The sequence below is a fragment of the Crocodylus porosus genome, unplaced genomic scaffold (genome assembly GCF_001723895.1).
Source record: "Crocodylus porosus isolate Cpor-Errol unplaced genomic scaffold, CroPor_comp1, whole genome shotgun sequence".
In the NCBI taxonomy this organism is placed as follows: domain Eukaryota; kingdom Metazoa; phylum Chordata; order Crocodylia; family Crocodylidae; genus Crocodylus; species Crocodylus porosus.
In genome coordinates, this window is record NW_017728918.1 from 8,018,194 (window position 1) to 8,041,236 (window position 23,043).

A 23,043-nucleotide genomic window follows, 5' to 3' on the forward strand; every position below is an offset into this window, starting at 1 on the left:
GGTGTGGTTGGCCTTCCTGACCGCGTCCCCACACTGCCAGCCCATGTTCATCCTGGAGTCAATGATGACTCCAAGATCCTTTTCTGCCTCTGCCCTGCCGAGAAGGGAGTTCCCCAGCCTGTAGGTCTGGTGCTGGTTGTTCCTCCCCAGGTGCAGCACCTTGCACTTGTCGGTGTAGAATCCCATCCTGTTCTCATCCGCCCACCCCTGTAACCTGTCTAGATCCGATTGCAGCCTATTCCTCCCTTCTAGCGTGCCCACTTCCCCCCACATCTTAGTGTCAGCAGGGTGCTTTTTACCCCCTTGTCCAAGTCGCTGATGAAGATATTGAGCCAGAGGACCGAGCCCTGGGGGACCCCACTGCCCACGTCCCTCCAGGCTGAAAATGATTCGTCCACCAGCACTCTGGGTACGGCCCTCCAGCCAGTTGGTGACACATCTGACTGTGTGGGGGTCGACACCACAGTCCCCAGTTTTTTAATGAGAACGGGGTGAGAGACAGTGTCGAAGGCCTCCGAAAGTCCAGAAAGACTTTGTCCACTGCTACCCCTGCATCTAAGGATTTGGTGACCTGGTCACAAAAGGCCACCAGATTGGTCCAACGCTCATTTGCAGCAACTCTCTCTTGTTTTCTTGTTGGAATTTAAGGTTGTTTTTTTTTTTTCCTATAAATTCTTAAATGACCTGGGATTTATCTGCCTGAGAGACTGCTGTCCTTCTTGTGTCATACTGCTACAGCCCTTTCTCTATAAAAGAGTCACTCATCATGTTTTTTTGTGAAGGCTACTTCTTTTTATAAGACCATCTTTGGTCTGAAATAGCCAAATCCATTGACTTTTGAGGCTGGCTTGCTGTAAAACCTAGTTATTTTCCTTTCCTTTTTTTGAAAAGGGAAAGTGATACTGGGAACTCCATTGTTCCCCAGCAACTTGTTGATTGGAGAGTGAGGTTGAAATTCATAAAGCTGTTAAGCTACATTTTAAAATGTTGCCAAGGGTGCCTAGGGTCTTAGATGAAGGGTCCTTTTTGGTTTTTAATAAAGCAAAGGCACAACTGGCTGTAGCAAAGGCTCAGCACTGGCTGAGGAAGTGGAGAAAAGGCTGTTGCATCTGTGGGCACATCTACACAAGACATTTACTAATTGGCTTCGCAGTAAATATCTCAGGGTCTACATGTGCACTCTATTACACTGGAGTAAACTAATTAACTCTCCAGCAGGTTAGTACTTGTAAATGCAAGTACTATCTACTATCCTGCTGTGGAGTTTTTTAGTACACAGCAGCACATGTGTAGATGGTGATGGGGCTGGTTGGGGAAAGAGGGTGCTTCAGTGTGGGGGCTGCCCATTGGCCCAGCCCTGCACTGAAGCACCCTCATGTCCCAGCCAGCCCCTCCATAGCACATTGAGCCAGGTTGGAGCAATCTCAGGGTGGCAGGCTGACCTCCTGGGCCCCCTGCCAGCCAGGACTACTCTGACCTGGTTCGTTGTGCTGCATTCCTGGGGGCACATTAAAATGCAATGCCTGGACACAGGGACCTCCAGCATGATATGTAAATTAATTGCACATGTCGATGCACCCGGTGTAAAAAATAGTCCCAAATTACAATGTTTCAAGCCCTTATTTTAACTTGGTTGAGGTACTCATTCCCTCCACCCACATATAATATTTTCAAAGGCAAATGTATTGATTGGAGGGGAATCACCTTCCTTTTAAGTCCTCAGAGCAATAGCTTTGTTGCAGAGGCAGGGTATTATAATTACTTAACCCCATTCTTTTTTCTTTGAAAAGGTTGAACTTGCCAAAAAAGAAAAAGAAGGTGGAACATGAGGATGAAGAGCGAGATAACTCTATGAAGTGCAGCAGTAGCATTGAGCAGCTAGATGCAGATGGAGACAACTCCAGCGAAGTGTCTAGTGAGATTAATTTCAGCTATGAGTATGCTCAGATGGAAGTCACTATGAAGGCACTCGGTAGCAATGGTAAGCAGCAGCAGTTACTGGTAATGCAAAGAGGAAATAAGTTTATATTTTGAGGACGCTGCAGCCACGGAAATACAGCTTCCCCTTGGATACACTTTTGTCTTTTTGGTTGACTTCTCTCTCAATCGTTTTTACTTGAGGAAGGGGACTGGAATATTGACAGTATTCAGGACTTTGGTGTATTTGAGTTTAGCTGTGTACGTTTACTATATTCTGTCTAGCTTTGCCTCTGGTAGTGTCTAAACCTATGTATTGTCCTGAATGCAAGATTTTTGGTTTCTATAGTTTTAGCTAGCTGCCTTATTTTGGGGAAGTAGCTCCATCTTTGTCCATTTCTAAACTCTGTTAAATATAATAGGAATGGACTAGATGACTCTGCTAAATTGTAGAAAAGAACAATAGGTGTTGGGTTTTGTGAAAACTAAGAGGTGTGCACCGAGGGGTGCATTGAGTCTCGTGAAGAGGGCCTTGAGTTGAACAAGATTAAGAACCACTGCCTTGTTCAGATGTCTGAACACAGCTCAAATACCTTCTCTATTTTTAACATCTGCTTAGATCCAATGCAGTCAATCTTGCAGAGCCTGGAGCAGCAGCATGAAGAGGAGAAGCGGTCTGCTCTTGAGCGGCAGAGATTAATGTATGAGCATGAACTAGAGCAGCTGCGAAGGCGACTCTCTCCTGAAAAACAACACTTCCGCAGCATGGAGAGGTTCTCTTTCCATTCCCCCAATGCCCAGCAACGCTTACGGCAGTGGGCAGAAGAGAGGTGGGTGATGAGAATGTGCATGTTTTTCAAGGAAGGCAGGTTAGACTTCCAGTCTTAAAGCTGATGAAGTCTGTTCTAAGATTTGAGATGCTTTTCACAATAGCCCGTGTAGTGAATGGGTCTCCTGAGAAGAGCTCAGTGCTAGTGTTGTGGGAATAGCAGCAGCAGAGTCCCCAGAAAGGTCGAACATCTCTCTCTGTTTTGTCTTTTATTTCATCTGCTCGTGGAGGAACTCTGCAGCATGATCTCAGGTCACTTGTCCATCCTCATTTTAAGAGCAGAACATGGAAGGAGTATGGACTCTTGTATAAATGTCGTCATTTTATCATTAGAATCACTGCCGTTCTCCCAGTCAAGTATTAATAATCTAGGAATATAATTTAAATGGATGCATTTTAAAGCTCTATATTTATGCATTTAATGCATTGATGTATGTAATATATTTATACATACATTATGTATATATTATGTGTATTGATTCATTTAAAAGGCTAAATCTTGAAATGAATCATTAACTCATTTAAAAGGCTCAATGAATAGCTTTTTGCAAAAAGATATTTATAATGGGAGATGCCGCCTTTCGTCTCCAAGTCTCCGATTCCGGTCCAGCCCAGCTTGGACACGACTGTCTAATGATGTGTTGACAATTTGTGCGGAATATCTGATGTCACTTTCTACTATGCAGGAAGTATTAATTGATCTGCTAGGCAGGGAGGCTAAACAGACTGTAACTTGGAGACTGCACTACCCTTTCCATGCAAAATGGTATTTTCTGCATCCTTTGGTCAAAACTGGAGTAGCTCACACAAAAACTGCCTGTTCTATGGATAGGGTGGGGGAACCATCTGATCTGGTCTCCGGGCCAGGCAAAATGTCTTGGTGGGTGGGTGGGTGTGTGTGTGTAGGGATGGGGGATGACTAAAAACAGGTGAAGAGTCAGTGTTCAGCTAACATTTCCATGTTCAAATGAGTCGCATTGTATATGAAATCCTGTTCATACCTTACCTGCATGGCAGTGATCCATTCCAAGGCCCTCAGTTTTCTACTAAAATCTAGTCAGAAGTTCAGTCGCTAAACCTCATCATTCTTTTCTTCTTTTGAAAAGAGAAGAAATGTTGAACCAGAGCCTGCGAAAGCTGAGAGAACAAATTGTAAAAGCCAATTTATATGTGAGAGAAGCCAATTTCATTGCCGAGGAGCTGGACAAGAGAACAGAGTATAAAGTCACTCTGCAGATCCCAGCTTCAAGCCTTAACGCGAACAGAAAGGTGAGACGACAGCTTGCATAACTGAATCATTATTCGATCAAGCGGGCTCGTGGACTCTTCATGTTTGTCATTCTGCAGCTCTGATGATCTAGATAATCTGCCAGCATGTTTCTACTTGGGAAGGCTGGTACTGGAAAAAAGCTGACGTATCTTTATCATATTTCATGGTGTGAAAAGTATAGAAATATGCTAGCCCCTGGAAATGTGTCCTTGGGCAGAGGTTCACGCACACACACCATCTCACTCATCGTTCCCATAGCAGCAATGCTAAAATTTCAAGATGCTGTGGATAAAAAGCCTTAAGAAATAACAAAACCTGCTTTTAAAGATCAGGCTAAATTGTGATGACTTGATCTAACAGCCATGTGTTTCCCGGTCCTTTCACATTCATGTAATGTGCCTTCATGATAAGGTGTTGTGATTGAGCTGCTGCCTGATCAAATGGCTAGAAAAATAACATTTCTTTTTGGAGGTGGTTTGTCAAAACCGTTCACAAAATCCAAGAAGTCCATAGTAGTAACATTAGAGTTTCTTCATAATTTTCTATTTTATTCCTCCCATCACTATGTTGCATATAGGGAAAACAGTATCTATCTTATGTATTTCTTAATATCTAAATGCTGTACAGTCTTGAAGGAGTTGAACTTCACAGCACCTTTGTGGGGTATGAAAGTCACACCTCTCCCCATCCGTAGAACAGGACTGGGATATAAAAGGACAGGGTTTTGTAGGATCTCTCAGTGCAGGGAATCTAACCCATACCTCATATCCCAAATCTTTACTACTTGACTATCCTCCCTTTCTTTCACCCAGATGTGAAACAGAGCTTAAAAAGTCAGGTCAACCCAGTGCATTTCACCCTATCATTGAAATGTGTCTTAGTCACTTTAAAGCTGAGCATTATCTACATAGCAAACCTTTTTAAATGTAATTTTGTGGCTTGCCTTATCTAGGGAGGAAGGGGTTAAGTGACTTCATGAGTTTGGTGGTTGTTCATAATAGTAACCATTCTTTGAGCTTAAGGCTACTTTCATTTGAGGATCTTAATTACATCCTTGATTTCATCCCTGGAACATTTCTGTAAGGTCAGGGATTTGCAAAGATCTCTGCCCGTTTGCTGGAATTAAGTTTGGCAGTTTCAGAGGGCAGGTCTGCTTTGCTTGATGGCAAGATCTGGATCCTGCCACTCCAGAATTTGGTTACTTAAGACTTTAAAAAAACAAAAGAAATGTTCCTCAGTACGTTCTGTGCAATGTTTCACCTGCTGTCATGACCTGGATTTCTTACTCAAGTCTACCTGTTTCTGCAGCGAGGTGCAATTCTCAGTGAGCCTGCTATTCAGGTGAGGAGGAAAGGGAAAGGCAAACAGATCTGGTCACTGGAGAAACTGGAAAACCGGCTAGTGGATATGAGGGATCTTTATCAGGAGTGGAAAGAGTGCGAGGAGGACAACCCAGTAAGTAACAAGAGGAAAGAGACTCCATTATTGTGGTGATAAATGAGACCCTGTCATTTAAAGAAGGGAAGAGAGGTGGTGTGATCTTTATTCTGGAATATAGCTGCTTTTCTGAGCCATCACACACTTGTAGTGCTAACCAGAGATGTTCTTGATGGTTCTTCAGTATTTCATTGACCTGCTTGATCTTGTCACTTCCACGTTTCTCTGCACTTGGTTTGATAAGTAAACAGGAACTAGAATCCAACAAGAGAAGCTAAGCAGAGAGCGAGTGGGAGATCAAATTCAGATCAGCTTCTGAATGTTGTGAATATAAAATGATGAAAGAAACCTTGAGGACAGGCCTCAAACTCTGCCTGCAACAGCACGTACAAGTAGACTTTGTGTGGAGCTTTCTGATCCATTCTGGCCTCTTGCCTAAGTCAGAAGCTGTGAAATACCTGGCTAGTCATGCAAGGATGTGAAAATGCTGTCGCATTAAGCATTTCATTTACATTTGCCTTTTTTAAATTTGCTTCTAGATGATGAGAGCTTACTTCAGGCGAGCGGATCCATTCTATGACGAACAGGAAAACCACAGCCTCATTGGAGTGGCCAATGTTTTCCTCGAGTCCCTGTTTTATGATGTGAAGCTGCAGTATGCTGTTCCAATCATCAACCAAAAGGGAGAGGTTTGTCATTCCTTCCATAAGCCCTGCTTGTTTGCTGTTCACTGTAGGCGAGCTGAGCTTGTCAACGTTGTAGGGAAGGCGTTCCCAGAACATGTGCCTGTTACTGTATAGCATTTCAGGACTGTGGGACTAGTCCTCTCTTCTGTCTCGTCCCCAAAGCATCTTAGGGTAGAAACAGATGTCACCTGATGTCTCACTTGTGCTACCACACCATTTTTTATGGTGACACAAATTATGAGCAAATAGATGTCATGCCATGTGAAAGGAAAATCAGTGCTGCACTGAAAGGTATTAATAGACTACTGCTTTATTGCAGTGGCCATCTATTAGTTCTGGGGCAGGAGAGTACAGGCAGCCTGAGCTGCTCGCACTCTCCAGCCACCCAAGGCAGGTACTCTGGGGGCTTAAGGCTCCTCCAGTCTCCGGACCACATGCCCAGCTTGTCCCACTTAGAGAGGTACCTTGTTGAATCTCAGTGCACCTCTGCCTAAGCAGGGAGAGCTGATTGAGGGGGGCAGATCTGGCTGAGCAGGGAAAGTAGGGTTCACTCAAAACCGCCTCTGGAGATCACATCATCCCTTGTGCCATACCATCAAGGTTAGGACAAGGGGTGACACGTTTCACCCAATGAAGTCTGCCGTGCCCCGGCACATCACAGCACAGCTAATCCGCTTCATTTGGTAATGTCTATTTCTAGCCTTAATGATTTAATGTTCCGAACACCGGTATCGTGATCGTGAAACGTACAGATCAGTGTAAGCCCGTTGCCAGGCAGAACATGCGTAGGTAAATGAGAGGCAGTTTGCTGTGGCCAGCATGGTCCGCAGATTCAATTGTGACTGAAGCTGAACTCTTGCTGGCACTAGGCACAGTCTTCCCTTGCCAAAAGGGCTTAAAATCCAAGACCAGACAAATGCATTGGATAAAACGATGGAAGAGAGGAATCGGGGAGGACACACTAGTTGTGCACGTGCCTGGTGGTGCACTAGCTCTGTAGCTGCCTGAAATGATTAGAACAGACTGTTGCAGCACACTCAATCTTTCCAATCCTTTTTTTCATTAGGTGTCAGGTCGTCTTCACGTTGAAGTTGTGCGAGTGAGCGGAGAGATTGAGGAGAGACTAGTAGGAGGTGAAGATAGCCCAGACTATTCAAGCGACAGTGACACCCAGGAGAAAAAACTAGTCTGCATGGTGAGTTTCTAGATGCGTTCCAGGGAAGCTGTTGTGCTAACCACTGAGCCAGCACTGCCCTTCCTTTTACAACCCGTGTGTAAAAAAACATAATTAAATGTTCATGGTGCATTAATTTCTTTTGTTAGTGATGAATTACATAGTGTATGCTCTGTTTACAGCCTGTGTTCAGTTATGCTATCATTATCCTACCTTGTAAGTTGTTAAATTGTTAACAGTATATTTGGAAGCATTTTGATGCTTCAGGATTTAAAGAGCAAAGCAAAGCAAATGGCAAAGCTAGTGAGGTATGCAGAATTTCATACCCTGGGTGTATTTGTTTTCACTGGCTTTTTTTTTTTAATGCCTTTTGTTACAGAATTTGCCCTAGAAAGCCTCTGTCATAGAATCATAGAATCAATGAGTCGGAAGGGACCTAGACAGATCATCTAGTCCGACCCCCTGCCACGGGCAAGAATGAGCACTGGGGGTGGCGGGGGTCATAAGACTGTCTTGTCATCTCTCATAGCATTTCATATCCTGAGTGAAAATAATGCAAGAAGACTGAATCCTATATTTCTCTGGTCTTGTGGTGGCATTTTTTCTTCTTTTTCCATCTTCTTATTGAGGCCATACTCTATTGTTTTAATTATAACTCTGGGTCGTGTGCACATTAACGCTGTGTGTGTGGACTGTCTTGGAACTAACTTTAGATTCAGTCTTCTTGCATTATTCTCACTCAGGATATGAAATGCTATGAGAGGAGAGAAGACAAGACAGAGGCTTTCTAGGGCAAATTCTGTAATACAAGGCATTAAAAGAAATCAATGAAAACAAATACATCCGGAGTATGAAATTCTGCATACCCTACTAATTTTAGTCCCAAGTCAGTCCACACACAGCGTTAATGTGCTTTAATGCATCTATATGTGCATTAATGTGCATTTGCAGGTATCAAATTTAGCACAATTAGCCCCAAATCGCCATTTTTAAAGTGCATTAAGAGTGCGCACATGTAGAAGCGTGCCCAAATGTGCCTTAAATTTAGGCTAATGCACCTTAAAGTGTCTCATGTAGGAGATGCACCCACTGTGTGCGTGTGTACATGTTCCTATACAAGCACACATACACTTGTTGTAGTTGTAGCTGTTGTTGTTGCCACTCTTGTTGTTGCTATCATGATTGCTGTTGCTATTAATACTACTACTTTGTTGTTGTTATATGGGATGAGCAATTGGAAAGGCTGACTTTACTTCCACATAGGAGCAGACAAAATAACCAAATTACTGGAGAAGTAGGAGGAAAAGGCCATTATTCTTAACAGGTCCTAATTTTAGTTGAACTCATTTCTCCAACTGGGTAAAGAAATTTGCTTTACAAAATCTTAGACTTTGCTTTAATGTAGTTTTGATTTTACAGTTTGACCGGGCCATGAATTTCAACTTCTTTTTATACCTGGCTTTACTAAAACTTGATTTTTGGGGGCTATGCTTGGCTTTTAAATTCATATGGTTCATAGCATTCTAGAAGTACAGTGAAAATGACTTTTGGACAGAAGGGTTGCAGGAACAAAAGCTTCTGTTTAGGTAGAAGTACAAGGTTTTATTAAATTCCCCTTGAAAGATAATGTATGGTATCCCTTTGCTTTTAAAAGTAAAGAATAAATCTCTTGCACCTTTTATAAAAATCCATAAGAACTTTCTTTGCTCTCTTAAAGCCAGTTTTTCAGTGACACCTAGTGATGATGTTCAGTGACTGCAGCCAAAACATTTTACCTACAGCTGTTTCAAGGCAAAAAGAAATGCATTTTGGCCAGGTCTTTGTGCCAAAGTAGTTCATTCTCTAATTGAAGAAGTTTCCCAGTGGAGTAGAAAGACGTTATTCTAACCAAATGGATTTCTTTTGCATTGTGCTTAAGTGTTACAAGCAAGGTAACTGGTTTAAGATATGCTTTATGCTTTTCTCTGCTTCTGTGTCTCCTTCAACTAGATTAAAATACTTCAGGCTACAGGTTTGCCTCAGCATCTCTCCAACTTTGTATTCTGCAAGTACACCTTCTGGGATCAGTCAGAGTCGGTTATGGTTGTCCCTGAGGTGGATCCCTCCTTATCTGCGACCCACAAGGAGCCGCGATGCATGGTTGTCTTCGATCACTGCAATGTAACTGCTTTTTTGATTTATCAGTGCATTCATAGATAAACACAGAAAATTAGTGCTCTGAAAAAATGTTTTTGTCAGTCACTTTTGCCCCCCTTTTTTAACTAATAATCTTTTATGATCAACATTTGAAATGGCTACAGATGATATTATTGGTACAATTATTTGGTGTGTAGTAATTTACCATTCTTGTTTCAGGCTTGCAAGTTTAACACGGTTTCTAGAAGTATAATTTCTGTCTGAAAAGGATTAATAAAGAATACTAGAGAGTATTTGAGGAAGGGCCTTGTGTCTGAGTTCGCCTGTTCCTGGGCTATGAGACTGGTCTTCTGAAATCTTATCCTGGCCCCTAGTTGGTTTGGGGATAACTCCTTCAATTTATCTTAGTATCCATATCTATAAAAAATAAAAATATCCACCCCATCAGGGTTTTATTGAGGCTCTTTTATTAATAAAGTACTATGAGCAAAGAATACCTTTCAAGCCATGAATTTGGATTTGGGGAATATACAGTCTTGGCTCAGCCATATATTTACCCTGTGGTCTTTGGCAAGTTTCATGTAAACCCTGTGCTTTGATTTTCCCTTTTTTATAAAATGAGGCTAATACTAATACTGTTGTCTTCCTTCTGCAATTTTTTCCTAATTCATTACTTTACATTTTAAATTGTAGGGAGAAGGGACTGGTTTACCAAGTTCTTTTTGTATAGCACTAAGTACCATAGATCTCCAGTCTCTATCAGGGCTGGTGTAATGCAAATAATTTGAATGGAGGAAAGCACAGGACGACTATCAAGTATCCATTTTTAATATTTGCAGAGACAATGCAATTTAGAGGTAGGAGCAGATTGTAGTATAAATACATTGGGATGCACCAGCCAAAAGCTTCAGAGTGGAGAATCTCAATGCCAACATCAAAAGCCTTTAACTGATTATGCAGAAAACACAGTAAATGAATGGGATTAGTCAAATTTGTGTGGCTTGCCTGATCAGTAGACTCAGACAACTTGGAGTTAATGGGGAAAGATCCATTTTATTCTAAATGCTTTGAAATATTTATTTCTAGTATGTGAGCTCCATCATGGGGAGAGAGTAACATGCAAGCTTAAAACAAGGTGAATTGGAAAGTGTGTGTGTGTGTGTGGTGGGAGTTTAAGAATGGGGGTTTACTTTTAACCAGTTTCGTAATTTCCATTTAGGAGTTTTCTGTGAATATTTCTGAAGACTTCATGGAGCATCTCTATGAAGGTGCTTTGGCAATAGAAGTTTATGGTCACAAACAGAGCGATCCTCGGAAAAACTCAGCCCTATGGGATTTGGGAATAATTCAAGCCAAAACACGAAGTCTTCGTGACAGGTAATGTCACACGCTGAACTTCCAGGCTGTTTAGGATCGTGGCAAATTCATTTATGTCTAGGAGACTGCATTTTAGAGTAGTTTTGAGACCAGTGGTCGAGTTCTAGATTAAGTAAAAATGTATCAACGAAGAGTCCGAATATTTGTACTCTTCAGTATTTACTTACAAAAGCAGCACATAAAATTGTAATGCAGGTCAAGGCAGTGTACTCGGGGGCTGTTTGCAGAACCTCATTCGTAAGATGATTTAAAACCTTTTTTATTTCTGGTCTTAAAGGTATTCAGGATAGGATAGTCAGCTGTAAGTTAAGACCTGATATCAGGTTAATTAACCTTTGAGGAAATGGGGAAATGAAGCCAGAGAAGGGCCGTATATAGCTGTTTACAGACATGGAAGCCCGCCCCCCAAAACAGCACTTTACTTTTAGCTTGGCATACTTGCACACTTGCCCGGGAGAGACATTGTGTTAAGGTGACCCGGATCACCCAACATCTGTATAGGTCCTGCACTTCATTAGGCCTTTTTGCTGCTTTGAACTAGCAGCTAATTTGAATCAGTTTTAGATTAAAGTGCCAAAAATCCATGCTGAAGTGCCCAATTTTTATAGGTGCTGGGGAGCTGGGTCAAACTGATGTGAGTCTCTTCCATTGAAGTGCTGGGTTTTTTGGGGGGTTTTCCCCCAAAATCTGTCAGCAGCCTGTAAAATCATACATTTGCTTTATTGGTTAATGCATGGGTCTTGCAGCTTGAGAAAGTTCTTCACAGCTTGAGGCTAGATAAGTAGGGTGAGTTGGAATTTGAAGGCTCATAGACAAATACCGTTTACATGCAAACTTGCAGGAAGGTAAAAGCTCTGGGATGCAGATCAGGAAAGAGATCCTAATTGTGGGAGGCTCGCATGAAACCAGCATACAAATCTGCCCAAAGTAGCAGTGATCCACTTGCACTGAACTCTTGCAGTTGAGTAGAATTTAAATGCTGTGATCAGTTGGGTAGTGGCTCTGGTATTGGATCAGTATGAAGAGCCCAGTACTTTCCTTATGTCTGGTGGCTATAAAAACTTTAGGTAAACTTGCCATCACTAGCAGTTGCCTCAGAAATGGCAATATTGACTTTTCCAGGTATGAGTGGCACTTGATTAAATGTCTCCCTTCTCCTGCGTTACTGATATAAACCTTTAATGTGACATTTGACATTTTTTTCCAGGTGGAGTGAGGTAACCCGAAAGGTGGAGCTGTGGATTCAGATTCTGGAACTTAATGAGAATGGGGAGTACTGTCCAGTTGAGGTGATTCCTGCCAGAGAAGTGTGTACTGGTGGCATCTTCCAGCTCAGACAGGTAAGACAACAGCTACAAGCATCTGTTTGAAGAGAGGCTGACTTTTCCCTTCTGAAAGAAGTGGAGAAGCCTGCACACGTGCTAGTTCAGAAGGTTTCAGCAGGTGGCTGATGACCCCAGCAGCTTTGGCCCAGCGGTGGATCTCATGAAGGGTGGCTGCAGTCTGAAGGAAATAGATTTGATTCCTTAATTATTTCCATTGATGCCTTGGGAGGCTGAGGTCTTCTGTTGCACGTGCCATGTCTGTTTAGAGCGATAGCAGAGGAAGCGTTCTCTGCATCGCCCTAACGAGGTATTTCATCTTTGACCTGGAGGCTGGAGCGTAATTCATTCTCCATCATATGTTCAAAGCTTTAACTTTTCTGCTGAGACCACCAGCAGAGGAACAAGTTTATATAATAGTATTTTTGAAGTAGACGCTCGAAACGGAGTTGGACCAAATTCTCAAATAGACATCAGAAAGCACCTTTGAGCTGTGGTCAACCCTGGCTGAACTCAAGCCAAAGTGCCCTTTATCTTCCTCTTAGCCAGCCAGTCTCCCATTATCTGGATTATACACATACTAAAATTTTAATAGTTACCAGGGTAGTTAATGGCTTAAACATCACTGTCTGGAGAACAGTGAAATGCTAAATACCCGTTAATCTCCCAAACTGTTATCATTTCCTACATCACCAGTTGTACCGTGGCGGGAGCACTATTCCTGGAACTGCAGTGACAGCTGAAGTGTGAAGGGTGCATAGTCCAGGCAATCAAGAGGAGTTAATTTCAGCTTGGTAACATTTTGCCAAATACATTCTTTTCTCCACTCTGCTGTCAAAACAGATGGGAACAGACATCCTATTTTTGGTCCTCTGAGCATAAGAAAAACCAGGAAAGTGTCCTTTGAAAAACTTCCGTATAGAGCAAAATGTGAACTTGCTGAATATGGGTTTTTTAGGGGAATTTAAGCCTGGCAGCAGAAGTGGTAGTTCTGCCTAATTAATATCATGTCTCATCAAGGCTTTTCAGTACCACCTTCATCAAAGTATGAAACGTCATTAGGTTCACATAGGGTACTGTAAATTAAGTCATCACCAGTAGAGGTCTCTCCATCACCAAACTTTCACCACTCAAGACTTAAGGGGAAAAAAAATTGCTGTCTTGTACAGGGGCAATCACGGCGAATCCAGGTTGAAGTGAAGTCTGTGCAGGAGTCTGGGACTTTGCCTCTCATGGAAGAATCCATCTTATCTGTTGGCATTGGCTGTGTTCAAATAAGACATGCCAAGTCACAGAAAGCTCATGAAAATCATCAGGTAAGATCCCGTCTCAATAAATATTCTTTGGTTGGAAGAAAAATGAATAATGCAAAGGTCCTTTGGAAGGCTGAAGAGAAGTATTTTGGGCCAAATCCACTTCAAATGGAGAGAAACTCCGCTGGCTGTAAATTATTTTATTGTACTGTTATAAACATGGAGCAATGAGTGACAATACAGCTCTTCTGGCTAGGATTTTTAGCGTGCATTTAGCTCTGGCTGGAGGGAGCCAGTGTGACTGTCTTTTGGAGCATGCTTCCTCTTTGACCGAGCCATCCCCCGTAACAAAAACAGCTATTCTGTTTTTAACTCACCTGCCTACTCTTGTCTCACCTTTAAAATCAATAAATGAAGTGCACAGAAACATTAGCTTAGTCTAAGGAGGAACTTTAATACAGGAAGAGAAAAGGCAGCAAGTTCATGAAATGCATTAGGGACTTTACTATTGCAAATAGGTTTTACTTAAAAAATACCAGCCATTTTGGTAGTTAATGACATTATAATGATAAGACTTAAGAAATCCTAGCAAATCAGTAGTTAAATAAGAACCAGTGTGATTTTTTTTTTTGGAATGCTTAAGAGGACAGCAGCAAAAATGTAGTTGTGTTTTCATGATTTAAAAGTCTCGTGTAGTTCAAAAGCCACCCTGACACACTCCAACGTGGTTACATTTTTGGCTGTGTACGCAGGTGTGCAGGAACAGGCCTTTGACACCATGGCCTATCGTCCTTCGGTTTCTGGTGGCGTGCTAATTGCTGCAGTGTCCCTGGTCTGCTTGATGGTCTCCCTGCAGGGATCTTTCTGCCCCTTATGGCCTAGCAGACATAATGCGTCGGCTAAATCACAGGAGTCCAGGCCTGTCCAGGGTTAGCAAATTCAAGTCTAACCCACCAAAAGCCATCCTCCCTAGGATGGATTGCTTAGCTTCCCCCCTGACACAAGGCCAACCAAATCCTGAGCAGTTTGAGATTTGTCTTCCAGCTCTCTCTGTTAGCTGTATATCCCATTACCACCGAGCTTGGCTGTCTAGACGTGCTAGATAAGGGGGCGTTTTGCCCTTTGACAGGCAAACTTGTTTCTCTTCTGGATATCCCCTGGGCTCAACAGCCATCTAAGGGGCTTCACAGGTAAATTGTAGTAGGGCCCCAGCCTACAAACTTTCTGCCTCTCTTGGGCCATCCTTCCTGCAGTCAGTGGCCCGTCACTTCTGTCACTCCCCTGCTCCCCGCTGGTCTCTCCTACAACTGAACCAAGTGGGCTCCTTTCTATCTTTCTCCAAGCTTATTATCTACGAAGGCAGTTAACAAGGTGCAGATGGGCTCGGTCCATCTCCCTTAAACAACCACCTCCCTGACACAAGCCTTTAATATTTCTCCTTTCACAGATGTAATTTGATAACTAGCAATGTGGAGAAGAAGAATGAAATGACTCCCTTTTATATTTTTAAAGAGAATAACCGTCTAATTTGAACCTTGGATACATGATGTCCCTATCTGCATTTTTGTTTCTCAAATTCATCTCCCTTGTATGTCAAACATTTTCAAAAGGCTCTGAAGAGAAGAAAATGCACCTTTGATGCTCATATGCCTTTTTAATTTTAGCATAGCTCAAATTTGCTTTTGTAACTTAAAGGAACGCTCAAGTGTCTTGTTATCCCTTAAATTGCCAAGTATTTTTTTTTTTTTAACCTATTGAGGAATAAATCTCCAACAGCTTTTGGAAAACCCGTGCTTTTTCATTTTGTCCATTCACTGAATGATACTTTGTGCCTCACTGCAGATGGCCATCTTAATGATATTTTCTAGCAACGGGCCTGGTTTGATGTATGGCAGTATTGGAAGATCCTGTGTCCCATCAGAAACTGTTGGAAATCAGTGTGTCAAAGCTGCAGTGACTTTTCGCTTACTTTTTTTTATTTAACTTAACAATTTTCCCCTTCTGAGTGATCAAACTTACCTTCAAGCTAGACTTTTTGTCCAAATTTCTGATCTCCAAGGCTCACTATAACAAGTAATTAATAACTAAAGGAGACAAATTCTTCAGTTCTATTCTGGATAATCACTATCTAGATTTCAAGTTGTTTCGCTGTAACTTTTTTTTCTTAGAGCACTTAAATATTTTAGCTCATGATTTTTGGCAATTAAACATAATGATTACAATCCTTTCTGCATAGCAATGTTCCTTTAATTGTTACATATTTTCGTAGCTTCGATTCTACTTGTTCATACCAAGTGATGTAAAGCTTTGGTTATGTATCATTCCAACCAGGCTTATAGAGGAAAAGGCAGTGGATCTGCTTTCTGGTGTTCGTATGATAGTCTTTATATCCTGCCTTATTCCAGTGCAGGTTTTGTTTGTCAGATTAACGCCTACAGCTTTTTGTGTTTTTGCTGCTGCTGTTCTTAAAAATACCATTCTTGCGCTTGATGCATATGTTGTCATAAAAGAATTTTATGAATGACTTGAGTTTGCATATTTTTCTTAGGAAGAAGATGACGATATGGACAGTTACCAGGTAAATGCAGTGTCAGTTCTCTTCTTTTTTTCAAACATAACATTTGTAGGTCAGAATGCTAGTCTTTAATAATAGGTATCAACATTTGTGCAGGCCCAGTTATCAAGGGAAGTCCCTGCCCTGAAGCCTCTAAATCCTCTAAATTTGGAGGAATATGTAGATTTTTATATGGTATCTAACATGGAATTAAACAAGGTGATATTTTTCCTCTGAAAGAATGGGATGAGTGAAAGCAGAATATATCAAACTATTTTAGACTATGAACATAGCTTGTATGAGACCTGAGAGTAAATATTGCCGAGTTTTCAAAACGGAAGGCAAGAAGCCCAGGCAGTGGTGCTATTCCTAGGGCCATTGCTTATGGCAGCCTTGAGGCAATCATCTAATCTTTATTCATTATTGAACACATTGGTTTCTCATCTATGCATTGGGTAAAACTTGTTACCTCGCAGTGCTGTTGTCAATATGTAATGTTTGCAAGAGGTTGTCATCCAAGTTGGTAGTGACTGGGGAAACACCTCATCCTTGTTGCTGTATCAAAAAGAGAGCAACAAGAAAAGATCCTTGCAGTGGGGGTCTGGTACCACTGCGGATGCCCATGATGACAAACATTTTTTTTTCTTCATTAAATGGTTTTTGTTATAGTGACGTAGAGTGAATATAAGCTAGCATGGGGAGGGGAGGAATAATGCATGTCTGGAGGCATCCCACCACAGAATGAATAGTTCTTCTGTCTGTGGCACGAGCAACACAGTTTTGAATGCAGGGCTCGTTTTTGAGCACTTCTATGTCAGGCAGAGACCATTTAAATGGACAATTTTATGCCATAAGCATTGAAGAGAAGTTTGGAAGTGCTTTCCTGGGGTAGTCTGAAGTCAGGCAGAAGGTAGGGCAGGGGGGCACCTTAGAGACTAACTGGTTCAGAGAGGCATGAGCTTTTGTAGTCAACAACCCACTAAAGAAGAATTGTGAGCAGTTTAAGTAGTTTTACTTTAGGAGTAATAAGATAACGTTACTTCAGGGATAATTCTTATGAAGTCAGGAACAATATCTGAATCGAAAAAGTTGCATTGTGACTCATGAAACAGTTTGCTCATAATGCCACACTGGGCTCAACCCTGAGACTGCAAACACCATAGGCTGTAAACTCGGTCAGCTCTGCACATCTCAGCTGTAAAAGAGGGTGACAAGGGCTCTGCCACACTGTCAGCATTACCAATACAGTGAAGCTGTGTGACGGTCCAGATCCTGCAGATCTCCTTTGTACAGTATTGTTTTGCTCAGATGCATGCTGAGAACAACTTGTTTCGTCTTCCCAGGACAGAGATTTGGAGAGACTGCGTCGGAAATGGCTGAGCGCATTGACAAAGCGACAGGAGTACCTAGACCAACAGCTGCAAAAGCTCGTCAGCAAACCTGGTAGGCAAAGGTTAATGGGTGGGAGGGGGGGAGGGGGTTGAGTTGCATGTGTCAAATTAAATGGCAAGTTGAAGGAGGGATTGGATCTATGAAGCTGCCAGTTTGGGTGAGAAATGAGAAAAAGATCCTGGCTTGTATTCAAGGGAGTCAGGAGCAAAGAGGTGCACGCAGAACAATTTTGGTGTTGTATAGGAATCAGTTTTTGGTAAGACTGCCGGGAAAGGCAGTTAGATGCGGTGAGTTGGATAGGGGCAGAAGCGATTAAAAGCCACAGTGGCAAAATGGCATCTTGACTGTGACTGTCCTGCTTCTCCAGATAAAACAGAAGACGATGCAGATCGGGAAGCCCAGCTTTTAGAGATGAGGCTAACCCTTACTGAGGAGAGGAACGCTGTAATGGTTCCTTCTGCCGGCAGTGGGATCCCGGGAGCTCCAGCTGAGTGGTAGGAACATTATTCTCTGCAAAAGCGAATGTAGAAATGATGGGTAGCTTGTTCCCACCTTGGATGGCTGCCAGGTTTTGGTTCACGTAATGTGGGCTCTGTACACTAGTTGAGAAAAGTTGTTAAAATGAGGAGTGTTCTGTGAATTATTTTATTGGGTTGAATATCCCCAGCTCAGAAATGCTCTTTGATCAATAACTGTATCATTTACTGAAGTGTGATTATGACCTGCTGAAGAAATGAAATCAATATTTATTACCACTGCACTTAACATTAAAAAAAATTAGCTAATATGTTAATTACCTAGTTCATTCACTTAAAAGGCTGCTCCGTCATAATAAAACTGCATCTACAGGGGCATTTTGTTGTGCTCCTGATTAAAACACCAACTCTGTTTAGTCAGCAGGTGCTTTGTGTAATTTCCAAACCATTAAAGTAGCAGATTATACCAGACTGAGTTGCTGTAATGCAGTGGTGGCCAACCTGTGGCATACATGCCACGCGTGGCACGGGGCCTCTGGTGTGTTTGGGATACAACCATGTGTGCCCTGGTTAATGGGGGCACCGGTAATGGGAGCCCAAGTGGAAGTTGGGGAGGGTTGGAGATTGGACTGGAGGGGGCTCGAATGCAGGTTTGGCCCCATAAGAGCTGTAGATGCAGGTGCCCCCAGATTCAGTGTTGCTACGTCCTGGTGGCAACAGGATTCAGTGGTACTGGCTTGCAGCAATGCGTGATTATTAGAGCAGCGTGCACTCATACTTTGCTTTTAACTTTAGGCCCGGGTGCCAGAAGGTTTGACCACCAATCCCATACGGTAACTGCTGGGGGACCAACTAGAGTAGTTGAGGATGCAAAGCAATTTCTGTTCGAATTCTTTGTCTTCACTTGTTCCCGACTTTCTGAAATAATCTTCTGGGCAAACATAGAATCATAGAAAATGAGGGTGTGGAGGGACCTCAGGAGGTCATTTAACCCAACCCCCTGCTCAAAGCAGGACCAGCCCCAACTACATCATCCTAGCCAAGGCTTGGCTGAACCAGGTCTTAAAAACCTTCAAGCATGAAGATGCCACCACCTCTTTGGGGAGCCTGTTCCAGTGCTTTACTACCCTTCTAGTGAAAGAGTTTTTTCCTAATCTCTAACCTAAACTTCCCTTGCTGCATCTTAAGCCCATTGCTCCTTGTTCTGTCATCTGTCTCCACTAAGAACAGTCCAGCTCCCTCCTCTTTGTCACCTCCCTTATAGTAGTAGAAGGCTGCTATCAAATCCCACCTCGGTCTTCTGTTTTCCACACTAAATCAACCCAGTTCCCTCAGTCTTTCCTCACCAGTCATGTCCCCCAGCCCCCCATCTATTTTCATTCCCCTCCGCTGGACTCTCTCCAACTTGTCCACATCCTTCTTGTAGTGGGGGGCCCACAACTGGACACAGGACTCCAGATGTGTCCTGCCTGCTGCTGAATAGAGGGGAATAATTATTTTCAGTTTGCTGGCAAGGCTTCTACAAATGCAGCCCAGGATGCCATTGGCCTCTTTGGCGACAAGGGCACACTGCTGGCTCCTATTCAGCTTCTTGTCCACTGTCACCCCCAGGTACTTTTCTGCAGAGCTGCTGCCCAGCCAGTCAGCCCCCAGCTGTGCTGGTGCATGGGATTCTTCCGTTTTAAGTGCAGGACTTTGCACTTGGCCTCACTGAATCTCTAACAACACTTATTTGCTAAACCAGAACGTTTTATTTGAAACTTTAAGCTTACTAAAGGTAGTGCTTCTGAAACACACTGAGGACTATGCACATGCTATCTTTCAAATCTAAAGAGCTAGAGTTTGAAGTCCACATGGCTGGAAGATGCATGCTTCAGGAGAAACTTGCCATGAATGCAAGTTTACCTTCAAGAGTAAATTGGATGCTTATCTTGCTGGGATCCTATGGCCCCAGCTGACTTCCTGCCCTTTGGGCAGGGGGCTGAACTTGATGATCTCCCGAGGTCCCTTCCAGCCCTGATGTCTATGAAATCTATGAAATGCGGCTGCTGCTGGGGAAGTGCACAAAGACTGACTCAAGCAACTTGCCCGTTTCAGAGGACTTCAGGCCTACTCTGGCTTAGTGTAATGTTCCACAGGCTAACATAGGCGTTGGTAGCTGCCCCATTGTTAAAGTTGCGGCAAAGTTTCTGTTTTAAACTTGCAACTTGGTCAAGTGTGAGGATTTTGGGAAACTAAACGGAAAATGCAGCGTTAAGGCTGCAAAGTTTAACTTTCTAGTATGTTATGGCTTTAACGTTAACATTTGTATAGCAACTTCCATTTGGTTTTAGAGCACATACCTACAATTTTTTACTTCTGTTTTTCTTCCTAAATGCGTACACTTAATAACAAGTCAGTGGCCATGCCGTGCGGCAGAGTTAATGTTGCTTTTGGAGCTTTAATACTGGATTTCCTAGCTGTCTTAACTGTGTCACATTCAGTTATATTGCTAAGGCGGAGGTTTTTTGCCTTTAATAAATGCGGACGTCAGAATAAATAAACTTAATTTTATGATTAGAGTTTTAGCAGCAAGAAAACATTTCTGAAAGCAGAGGTCAAGAACATAGTAATTGTGAGAGCGCTGGTATAAAAGAAGTGCCAATTTAGTTGAGTCCATCTGAATCTGCAACAGTAAATTAAAATAAAGCCATTGGCCAAGGTTATCATTGGCTCGAACTACAGTCACAGCTCTACCAAATGTAATATACTATGTGGACTTGTATCATAAGGAATGCGTGCTGAGTTTATCTGCTTCAGCTTAAATGCCACTATTATTCCTTCCTTATGTTTTAGGACTCCAGTGCCTGGTATGGAGACTCATATTCCTGTTATCTTCCTTGACTTAAATGGTAAGTAGTTCTTGAGGACAAAGTGCTCTGCAACAAACTTTGTTTAGCCAACAACATTATAGGCTATAAGCAAGCTAATAAAATGAAGACATTCTTTGAATGACAGGTAGTTTAATTTGAAAAGACTTATTAGAGCATTATTTTGTTCAGCCCCTATTGTTTAATGCTCCAAGTCACATGGCAGTTGTATACAGAATGAATCATACATTTTAATACTCTGTCTTGCAGACCTTAACTACTTGAGAGAGGAACACAAAAACTAAAGTAACATTAACGGGAATTAAAATGAGAAGCTAACAGCAAAAGCCAGTGGGAGGGTTTCTAGGGGGTTGTTGTCAAGCCAAAAAAGAAAAAAAATCCCTTGCTGATAACATTTGCATATGCCACTAATTGGTAGAGTGGCAACTAGGGGCAGGTTAGTTGGAGAGTGATCTTAATCATGGGGTCATTTCAGCAATTAGCATTTTAATAAATCATACATCATATAGGATATATGAATATAAGCATATCCTACATATAAATTATGTAGGATATGCTTGTTAGGAGTTGTAGACTGGAAATCGGTGATTCTGCAGCAGGCATTGGCAACCATGGTGGGATTGATCCTAGCTGCACATAAGCTTCTGGTGTGTTGCTGCAGTGAAGCAGCTCTGCTCTTGGCTGCTTAAACAACCAGTAGGAGCCCGGAGGTGGTATGACCTCTGTGTAGCACTTGTGAGACCCTTTGATAACTCTTTGTTCATTTGTAGCATCCACATGTCACGAAGCAAATGTTTGACAAATTGGATCATGCTCAGAAAAAAGCTACAAGCATGATTTGGAGTCTAGGAAAAACTTTCTTAACAGCAAGAAACTTTAGCAGCTCTTTGCTTTTTAAATTGTGCACACTGAAACTGGTATAGATTCCTTGCTCTAGTAAGACTGGTTTCTAAATGTGGTTGTGATACCACTAGAAATACCTTAGCTGTGCAGTGTGGCATGTATGTTTATAATTTTGATGTAACCAAGTCTAAAACTATTTCAAACACCTGCTACATGCTCCAAGGCACGTAGGGCTTCTTGCAGCACACTTCACGCCAACAGCTTCCAAAAGTCGCATGGTTTTTTGTACAGTATTACTGCAGTTTAGAACAAGAAATACCATATCCGACATTGAGGTAAAACTGTGAGGGAGTTTTATATTGGCAGATTGTAGGTGTTCCAAACTGGTGTGTTGAACCACTACAGGGATTAATGATGCTACTTCAGCCACCACGTTGAATGGAGTTACGGTACTCTTGTTTTTCCTAACACCTTGAGCCTTTCTTTGCTTGTAGCGGATGATTTCAGTTCTCAAGATAACCTTGATGACCCGGAAGCTGGTGGATGGGATGCAACTCTCGCTGGAGAAGAGGAAGAAGAGTTCTTTGAACTGCAAATTGTAAAACACCACGATAGTGAGGTAGGCAAATTCAGTCTGGAGTGCTTAGCTCAGGAGTCGTCTTTACATATACCTAGACGTGGGGTTTTCAGCCTTTTTTCATTAGTGGACCCCTAACATTTTTTGAATGGAGGTGCAGACCCCTTTGAATTGTAAGCGTGGGTATTCACATATTTTGATTGATTATAGTCATCTTTCACGGACTCCTTAGACATGATTTGCAGGCCCCCAGCGGTCCACAGACCACAGGTTCAAAACCACTGACTTAGATGTTTTGGGAGTACATATAGATTAACATATCAAGTAGTCATCACATGTGGTTTCTAAAACTGATGGCTTTTAAAAACTTTCTGTAGAAATGGAACCATTAAAAAAAATTCAGGGGTGTTACTATGGCAAACCCAAGATTTACAAATCCAGGAGGTTGAGTTAAGGCTGCACTTGTAAGAAATTGGGGCAAGGCAAGTCATGTGAATGTGCAGTTCAAGTGCACACACAGCTGTAACTGTGTTCTGCACTGTTAATGTGCAGCAGTGTTGCGAAGGTATTAATTTCATTGGTGTCTGCAAGTGAGATCACTGGTTTTCAATGACCTTACTATCTCTGGATGTCAGTGTAACCTTAATCCTGAATCTCTTGGTTTTCCAAATGTTAGATTTTGGGACAATCTCAATCTCCCTGTAACTATTTTTACCTTTGAACAATTGTTCTGATCCTTAATTCTGTCTTAATATAATTTGGGGATTTTCTTGCTTTGGGAATTTTCTTATGTATTCAAATATTACGAGTTTACTCCATGCACACTATAAACAATCAGCTTAAATTGCTACCATGCAATGGCTTTAATGATCTGAGGACATTTATAGTTTCATAGTTAGTAGGGTCGGAAGGGACCTGAGCAGATCATCA

The 23,043-nt window shown here is 42.2% G+C and overlaps 1 protein-coding gene across 1 annotated transcript in view; it reads left to right on the top strand.

Annotated features, from left to right (window-relative positions):
* KIF13B (kinesin family member 13B) overlaps window positions 1–23,043 on the top strand; it is a 174,479-nt gene that overhangs the window by 102,606 nt on the left and 48,830 nt on the right. Inside the window, exons 16-30 of the mRNA XM_019537197.1 lie at window positions 1,791–1,981; window positions 2,537–2,747; window positions 3,853–4,015; window positions 5,325–5,471; window positions 5,993–6,142; window positions 7,206–7,334; window positions 9,303–9,473; window positions 10,669–10,826; window positions 12,034–12,166; window positions 13,318–13,464; window positions 15,950–15,979; window positions 17,299–17,398; window positions 17,715–17,841; window positions 20,659–20,714; window positions 22,031–22,155. Coding sequence (XP_019392742.1) covers window positions 1,791–1,981; window positions 2,537–2,747; window positions 3,853–4,015; window positions 5,325–5,471; window positions 5,993–6,142; window positions 7,206–7,334; window positions 9,303–9,473; window positions 10,669–10,826; window positions 12,034–12,166; window positions 13,318–13,464; window positions 15,950–15,979; window positions 17,299–17,398; window positions 17,715–17,841; window positions 20,659–20,714; window positions 22,031–22,155 — 2,038 coding nt within the window. The remainder of the gene's footprint in view (window positions 1–1,790; window positions 1,982–2,536; window positions 2,748–3,852; window positions 4,016–5,324; window positions 5,472–5,992; window positions 6,143–7,205; window positions 7,335–9,302; window positions 9,474–10,668; window positions 10,827–12,033; window positions 12,167–13,317; window positions 13,465–15,949; window positions 15,980–17,298; window positions 17,399–17,714; window positions 17,842–20,658; window positions 20,715–22,030; window positions 22,156–23,043) is intronic.